The sequence below is a fragment of the Mobula birostris genome, chromosome 2 (genome assembly GCF_030028105.1).
Source record: "Mobula birostris isolate sMobBir1 chromosome 2, sMobBir1.hap1, whole genome shotgun sequence".
NCBI classification, from domain to species: Eukaryota; Metazoa; Chordata; class Chondrichthyes; order Myliobatiformes; family Myliobatidae; genus Mobula; species Mobula birostris.
In genome coordinates, this window is record NC_092371.1 from 7,798,593 (window position 1) to 7,807,316 (window position 8,724).

An 8,724-nucleotide genomic window follows, 5' to 3' on the forward strand; every position below is an offset into this window, starting at 1 on the left:
CTTCGCTCCACCTGCAGAAAGCAGGATTTCCCGGTGGCCAACCATTTTGATTCCAATCCCCATTCCCATTCTGACATGTTGGTCCCTGGCCTCCTCTTCTGCCATGATGAGGTCACTCTCAGGTTGGAGAAGCAACACCTCAAATTCCGTCTCCAACCTGACGCCATGATCATTGATTTCTCTAACTTCCGGTAATTTTCCCCCTCCCCCTTCCCTTTTTCTCAATTCTCCACTTTGGCCCCCTTCTTAGCTCTTCTCCTCACCTGCCTACCACCTTCCCCTGGTACCCCTCCTCCTCTCCTCTCTTATCAGATTGCTTCTTCTTCAGCCCTTTACCTTTCCCACCTGTCAACTCCGATCTTCTTACTTCATCTGCTCTTCCCTGTCTTCACCGATCACCCTTTAGCCAGTAGTCCTTCCCCTCCTCCCCACCCTCTCATTCTGACATCTTCTCCCCACCTCCTTTCCAGTCCTGATGAAGGGTCTCAGTCCAAGTAGTCGACTCTTTGTTGCTCTCCACAGCTGCTGACTGACCTGCTGAGTTCCTCCAGCATTTTGTGTGTGTTATAGGTGTGTGGTAACTAACAGGGATTCCTGGACTCTATCTGGGTTTGTAGGATACAAAGCAATCCACTTGGTTCACAAGCTGTTGGTAGAACGAAGATGATGACTATTCTGTATGAAATATTTGATACAACTCTAAATTTCATTTCACCTGCAAGTCAAAAACCTGTCCTATCACATCACACACTGGAGCCTTGGACACAAAATCCAGGAGCGGGTTGAAGGATTCTTTCTACCTTGGCATGAAAACTATGTCTCTTACACTGTCTGCTGGTAAACTACTTCAAAGGAAAGCAAGAGAGCGAGTCTAACTTTGTTCTTTACTTTAAGCGAGGTCGTACGTATCTTGTAGTAGCGTTATGACGTGTGCCATTCACAAATTTTACATATAACCCATTATTAATTATTTAAACAAATAAAGAATGCTTAATCAGCAACATAAGGGGAGGAGAAGATGGCGGCGCAACACAACGCGTGTGGCCGCTCCGAAGTGATATCGTATTTGTAAGTAGGTACCATGCACAATCCTGCTTTGATGGAGACAGACGTGAGAAGCACAGAGGAACATCTGGAGAAACTTCTGAAACGCCTGCTTTGCTGTCGCTGCTACTGTACGATCGAGAATCTCCGGAGGGGAAGGCCCCAAATCCTTGGCTTTGCCTATTGCCTGTTGCCGGGGCCGGGGACAAAGCGCTCGGCAGAGATGGTGCTCGGTGTCGGAGGGCTGGTCGGAGGCTCGAAGTTTTCGGACGGACTCAAGAGTCGGCTGTGGTCGGGTGCTTCCAGGGTGCTGCATCGGCAAGTTTGCGGCACTGGAGGCTCATGGCAGGGAGAGTTTTTCTTCTTTCTACCGTCTGCGCGAGATGATGGGACTTTCGAGAGACTTTGAGACTTTTTTTTTACCGTGCCCATGGTCTGTTCTTTATCAAATTACGGTATTGCTTTGTACTGTTGTAACTATATGTTATAATTATGTGGTTTTTGTCAGTTTTTTAGTCTTGGTTTGTCTTGTGTTTCTGTGATATCATTCTGGAGGAACATTGTATCATTTCCTAACGCATACATTTCTAAATGACAATGAAAGAGGACTGCGTGTCCTCATAATCTAATCTAACCTAATATTTACAATACTATTGAAACGCTGCTGAACTATTAACTTCACAACAGGGACAATATCTATCACTCAGTCAACTTAACTAGGGAAAAGCAGGAGTTATCATACTGCTAGAACCAACAACGTATTTAGAAAACTATTGAAATATTAAATACACAACCACTAGGGAAAAGCAGAGATTGTCATACTGCCACATGAAAACTAGCCACTGCATCCCCAACCACAAGAACGCAGGCCACCCCTCCCGCCACAACCCTCCGGCCCCACATCCAGGCCATGGTGTCTTCTCACTACTGTCATTGAGAAGCTGGTGCAGGAGGCTTAGGTCCCAAGCCACCAGCTTCAGGAACAGTAATTACCCCTCAACCTAACAGGCTCCTGAACCAGCGTGGATGACTTCACTCACCTCAACACTGAACTGATTCCACAAGCTACAGGCTCTCTTTCAAGGACCCTGAGAACTTCCATGTTCTCAGTATTATTTATTTATTATTTGCAGTTTGTCTTCCTTCGCACATGGGTCTGTGTGTAGCTTTACACAAATTCTATTGTATTTCCTTTTTCCACTGTGAATGCCCGGCATACTGTGTACGGAACTTTGATGGTAAATGAATGTTTGACAAGCAATAACAAAAGTTCTTTGTGAATCCCTGTGGTCAGAAAGACACTTCATAAATGCAAGTGGTGTTGTCTACTGGATGCTAAGGAGGGACATTTAGAAAACCATTGCTATGTAATTTATCATTCCATTTAAAGTACTTTATTAGAATGCACAAATTTGCTTACCGTGTCTTGTACAGGTTTTCCACTTTCTTCTTCTTTTTTCACACTCTGCATCCGGTTCAGAAGATTCTTCCCATTTTTTTCCTGGTTTTCCACTTTGATCAGTCTGTGTTTGGACGACATGTAGTTCGATCCTGAGAGCTTCCCAGGGTTTTGTGCTGATTTTCCGGGTTTCGTCCCCGTTATTTTTCCGAGATTCAGCCCAGTCTTCCCTAGGCTTTGTCCTGTTTTCCCAGCTTTCAATCCGTTTTTCCCGGGGTTGGTCCCTGTTATTTTTCCAAGATTCAGTCCAGTTTTCCCAGGATTTTGGCCTGCAGTTTTGCTCAGTTTCGGGTCAGTTTTTCCAGTTTTCGGATCAGGGGTCTTTGCAGTTTTTGTCTCTGGCTTCCCGGTTTTCAAATCTGTCTTCTTTAGCTTCAGGTCAGGTCTCCCACTTTTTACGTCAGTCTTCCCCACTTTCAAGTCAGCCTTTACAGATTTCGGGTCTGTTTTCCCAGTTATAGGATCAGTTTTCATTTCAGTTTTGGCTGGGCTCTTCCCTGTAATTTTCCCTGGGTTTAAACTGAGCTTCCCAGAAAAACTTTGCCCCGGCTTGCCGGCATTCTGTCCCCGTTTTAACGTCGGATTTTTGACCGGTTTGCCAGCTTCGTCACCGCTCCCGGGATCCACAGGGGAATTTTTGATGTTTTTTCCGAGGACACTCTTCCCATTCTCCCCGGAACCTTTGATCAGTTTTGCATTATCCTTTTTTATAGTTAATTCTTTTTTAATCAGTCCTGTAGCGTTTTTCCCCTGGGCAGGGGCTTTATTTGCTTCGGGTTTTCCTCGTAGCAGAGTGGTGCCAACCGGCTTTCCTTGAAGGCCGGTAGATTTCCCCTGTATGCCAGCACTTACCGCTTTACCGAGTTTGCCCAGCCCCGAATCGCCATGCCTTCTCTCGTTTGCTCCTTTTATCTCTCTGCCAACTACCCGCGGGGTCACCTCGCCCTGGGTGGCGCGCCGATTCCTGTTTGCTCCCTCGGAATCTGCCCCGGTGCCCTCTGGCTTGGGTCGGGTCTTCAGGCTCAGCTGGAAGTCCTTGAACCACTTTGCCATGGTGAACAGTCCAACAGGCTTGTGTTGCAAAGCACGAGAGCCGTCTCCAGCAACAGGAGTCTCCAGCTGCTGCAAATCACAAGGCAAACCCGGAGACCAGAACCAAACCTCAGCTTCATAAAACGTGAACTATTCAATCAAACAATAAATCTGTACAGACACCCAGGGTGTTGAGAAGTCAGCAGTCTTCATTCAATTGAGAAGTTACATTTTCCTTTACTGTGTGATTCCAGACTGAAACAGCCCTCCCTCTGCAGACCTCCGCCTGTTGAAGACGTGGGCTATTTCCACACAGCCTGATTCTCTCGTTAGCCTTCAAACTCCACCTTCCTGCCATTGTGAGCCAGTGTGATGAAAACTACAGCGACTTCCACTTCTACAGACACCTGATAGCTCAACAGGAGCTGAAACAAATACACGGATTTTCCATCTACAGCCATTGTATTCATTCCTGTTTAACAGAAACACAATTAGTCCCAGTAGGAGTATTCAAGGCATGAGCGAACTGATCGTCAGTTTCTGGACCACTTCCCTTCATTAATTCCAAGTGCAGTTGATTGAATTGTGCTATGGAAACACTTAGATTTCCCAATCTCTGTTTTAATGTAGAGGTTGGTGGGGTGGCGAGACGTCTCTACTAAAGGAGGTGAAAGGCGCTCCTTGCCTCTGCTAGCTGGCCGGTCACCTTTGGGTAAGATGTAGCATTTGCTTAGCCCCCCCGATCAGAGTCATGTGAAGCCATGGGAGCAGGTGGTGGATGATCATAAGAGCAGCTGGAGCCTATCGCAAGGTGCATATCCTGGTTATGTGACCACTGACAACAGACAGACAATGTCTGAGGGGTATTGATAATGGCTGGGGGGGGGGGGGTCACCCGTCTTGTAAAGACACTGCCTAGAAGAAGGCAATGGCAAACCACTTCTGTAGAACAATTTAAGATAGGTGGTGTTGTGGTTGATGAGGTAGGTTTTCAAAACTTGCAGAGAGATTTAGGCCAGTTAGAAGAGTGGGCTGAAAGATGGCAGATGGAGTTTAATGCTGAAAAATGTGAGGTGCTACATTTGGGAAGAACTAATCAAAATAGGACATACATGGTAAATGGTAGGGCATTGAAGAATGCTTTAGAACAGAGAGATCTAGGAATAATGGTGCATAGTTCCCTGAAGGTGGAATCTCATGTGGATAGGGTGGTGAAGAAAGCTTTTGGTTTGCTGGTCTTTATTAATCAGAGCATTGAGTATAGGAGTTGGGATGTAATGTTGAAATTGTATAAGGCATTGGTAAGGCCAAATCTGGAGTATTGTGTACAGTTCTAGTCACTGAATTATAGGAAAGATGTCAATAAAATTGAGAGAGTACAGAGGAGGTTTACTAAAATATTGCCTGGGTTTCATCTCCTAAGTTACAGAGGAAGGTTGAGCAAGTTAGGTCTTTATTCTTTGGAGCGTAGAAGGTTGAGGGGAGACTTGATAGAGGTGATTAAAATTATGAAGGGGATTGATGGAGTTGACGTGGATAGGCTTTTTCCATTGAGAGTGGGGGAGATTCAAACAAGAGGACATGAGTTGAGAATTAGAGGACAATAGTTTAGGGGTAACATGAGGGGGAACTTCTTTACTCAGAGAGTGGTAGCTGTGTGGAATGAGCTTCCAGCAGAAGTGGTTGAGGCAGGTTCTATGTTGTTGTTTAAAGTTAAATTGGATAGATATATGGACAGGAAAGGAATGGAGGGTTATGGGCCGAGTGCAGGTCGGTGGGACTAGGTGAGAGTAAGAGTTTGGCACGGACTAGAAGGACCGAGATGGCCTGTTTCCATGCTGTAATTGTTATATGGTTATATGGTTATATAATTTGCCAAGAACAATCATGGTCATAGATAGAGAAAGGAATAAGAACAGCTTGAAGGGGGTCTTATTAGAACTTCTCAGGTTAAACACAGGTGGAAGGCCACGATCGCCCGCGTCATACAACACGGCACGTGATGATGTTGATAATGATGATGATGATGATGTTGATAATGATGATGATGATGAAGATGATGATGTTGATAATGATGATGAAGATGAAGATGATGATGATGGTTGATAATGATGATGATGATGAAGATGATGATGATGATGTTGATAATGATGATGATGTATTAATATAATAAAATAAACCCTGACTGATACCCACAACTCTATCTCCCCTAAAATTTGACAAACTAGTTCTTAATCTCTTAATCAGATGATCAATACCCATAAATACTGGAGGAGTTCAGCAAGTCGGGCAGCATCTTGTGGAGGAAAATAAACAGGCGGCATTTTGGGCTGAGACCAAGGTTGGTCTCGGACCAAAGAGTCGACTGTTTATTTCGCTCCTAACCTTCTGAGTTTCTCCGGCATTTGTGTGTGTTGATCATGGTTTCCAGCTCCTGCAGAATCTCTTGTGTCTTAATCAGCGGACAAGTGAACGCGAGGCAGTCACTTTTCTGCTCGCTGCTGTAGGAACAGGATCAGCAAAACAACGCACAGCAGAGATGAGACCTAATGCTCCCCAAAAACTCTTTAATAGCTACAGAAATAGAAGATCCTGCTGGTGCTGAACTCTGGGAAAACAAACAATATGCTGGAAGAACTCAGCAGGTCAAGCAGCATCTGTGGGAGGTCATCAGATGTAGAAGCAGAATTAGGTCATTCAGCCCATCAAATCTGCACCGCCATTCGGTCATGGCCAATGAGGAGGAGGAGAAGATGGCGGCGCGACGCAGCGCGCGCGGCCTCTCCGGTGAATGATATCTGTAATCTGTCAAGTAGAGGACCGTGCACAATTCTGATTTGATGGAGACAGACGTGAGAGTACAGAGGAACATCTGGAGAAACTTCTGAAATGCCCGCTTCGCTGCCGCTGCTACTGTGTGGTAACCGGAATCTCCGGAGCAGAAGGCCCCAAATCCTCGGCTTTGCTTGTTTCGGCGGTCGGGGCGAGGTTCAAAGGCGCTCGGCAGTGGATGGTGCTCAGGAGGCTGTATCGGGGGGGCTGGTCAGAGGCTCGAAATTTTCGGATGGATGGACTCAGTGTTGGCTGTGGTCGGCTGCTTCCAAGGCATCGGCAAGTTGACGGTGCCTTGGAGGTTTATGGCAGGGAGTTTCTCCCTTTTGCCACCTGGAGTTGATCGGGACTTGAGACTTTATTTACTGTGCTCATGGTCTGTTCTTTATCAAATTATGGTATTGTTTTGCACTGCTGAAACTATATGTTATAATTATGTGGTTCTGTCAGTGTTAGTCTTTGGTTTGTCCTGTTCTCTGTGATATCACTCTGGAGGAATATTGTATCATTTCTTAATGCATGCATGGATTTCTAAATGACAATAAAAGAGGACTGAGTGTTCTCATAATCTAAAAAAATCTAAAAATTTAATTTCCTTCTCAAGTCCATTCGCCATGCAACCTTTGCCATCCCTACCAATCAAGAGCCTATCAACCACCCTAGGAAAGTAGTATTCACCATCAAGGGCCCCGACCGTCCAGGCCAGGCTCTCTTCTAGCTGCTGCCATCAGGAAGATGGGACAAGAGCCTCAGGACTCACAACACCAGGTTCAGGAACAGTTATTACCACTCCCTGGCTAAAGAAATTGCTCCTCATCTCTGTTCTGTAAGAACGCGGTTGTACTTTGAGTCTCTGTCCTTTGATCCTATTGGAAACATCCTCTCCACATTCCATTTATCGAGGCCTTGCATTATTCAGTAGGTTTTAATGAGATTCCCCCCTCATACTTCAAATCTCCAGTGAGTGCAGGCACAGAGCCATCAAGTATATTAACCCTTTCGGGAGGGTTAGAAAGGAAAGGAATTGTCAACGTTTTGAGCCAAAATCTTGCATCGAGGCTGAAAGTGGAGAGGTGAGATGGCCAGCATTAAGAGAAAAGAAATGGTGAGAAAGGATTCCAATGTAGGTGGTGGACTGGGGAAGGGTGGGAGGATGACAGGGGAGGGGGTGAGAGAAAGGGAACAGTGAGAAAGGATTCTGATGTGGTTGGCAGACTGGGGAGGGGTGGGAGATGACTGGGGAGTGACTGGGGAGGCTGGGTGATGACTGGGGGCGGTGGGAGATGATTGGGGAGGGGTGGGAGATGACTGGGGAAGCTGGGAGATGACTGGGGAGGGGTGGGTGAAGACTGGGGAAGGGTGGGAGATGACTGGGGAGGGGTGGGAGATGACTGGGAAGGGTGGGAGGTGACGGGGAAGGGTGGGAGATGACTGGGAATGGTGGGTGATGATGGGGAAAGGGTGGGAGATGCCTGAGGAGGAGTGGGAGGTGACGGGAAAGGGTAGGAGATGACTGGGGAGGGGGGAGATGACTCGGGAGGGGTGCGAGATGACCGGGGAGGGTGGGTGATGACTGGGGAGGGGTGGGAGATGACTGGGAAGGGTGGGTGATGACGGGGAAAGGGTGGGAGATGCCTGGGGAGGAGTGGGAGGTGACAGGGAAGGGTGGGAGATGACTGGGGAGGGGCGAGATGACTAGGGACGGGTGCGAGATGACCGGGGAGGGTGGGTGATGACTGGGGAGAGGTGGGAGATGACTGGGAAGGGTGGGTGATGACGGGGAAAGGGTGGGAGATGCCTGGGGAGGAGTGGGAGGTGACAGGAAAGGGTGGGAGATGACTGGGGAGGGGGGAGATGACCCGGGAGGGGTGCGAGATGACTGGGGAGGGTGGTTGATGACGGGGAAAGGGTGGTTGATGACGGGGAAAGGGTGGGAGATGACCGGGGAGGGTGGTTGATGACGGGGAAAGGGTGGTTGATGACGGGGAAAGGGTGGGAGATGACTGGGGAGGGGGGAGATGACTGGGGAGGGGTGCGAGATGACCGGGGAGGGTGGGTGATGACTGGGGAGAGGTGGGAGATGACTGGGAAGGGTGGGTGATGACGGGGAAAGGGTGGGAGATGCCTGGGGAGGAGTGGGAGGTGACGGGGAAGGGTGGGAGATGACTGGGGAGGGGGGAGATGACTCAGGAGGGGTGCGAGATGACCGGGGAGGGTGGCTGATGACTGGGGAGGGGTGGGAGATGACTGGGAAGGGTGGGTGATAACGGGGAAAGGGTGGGAGATGACTGGGGAGGGATGGGAGATGACTGGGAAGAGTGGGTGATGACTGGGGAGGGATGGGAGATGACTGGGGA

The 8,724-nt window shown here is 48.1% G+C and overlaps 1 protein-coding gene across 2 annotated transcripts in view; it reads right to left on the bottom strand.

Annotated features, from left to right (window-relative positions):
* LOC140211884 (uncharacterized) overlaps nt 1–4,054 on the bottom strand; it is an 80,262-nt gene extending 76,208 nt beyond the window's left edge. The window contains exon 1 of one of the 2 annotated variants that reach the window (XM_072282073.1): nt 2,465–4,054. In XM_072282073.1, coding sequence (XP_072138174.1) covers nt 2,465–3,556 — 1,092 coding nt within the window. In that variant the 5' untranslated portion in view covers nt 3,557–4,054. The remainder of the gene's footprint in view (nt 1–2,464) is intronic. The other variant, XM_072282081.1, reaches the window with a different exon arrangement.
* Nucleotides 4,055–8,724: the final 4,670 nt, after the last annotated feature.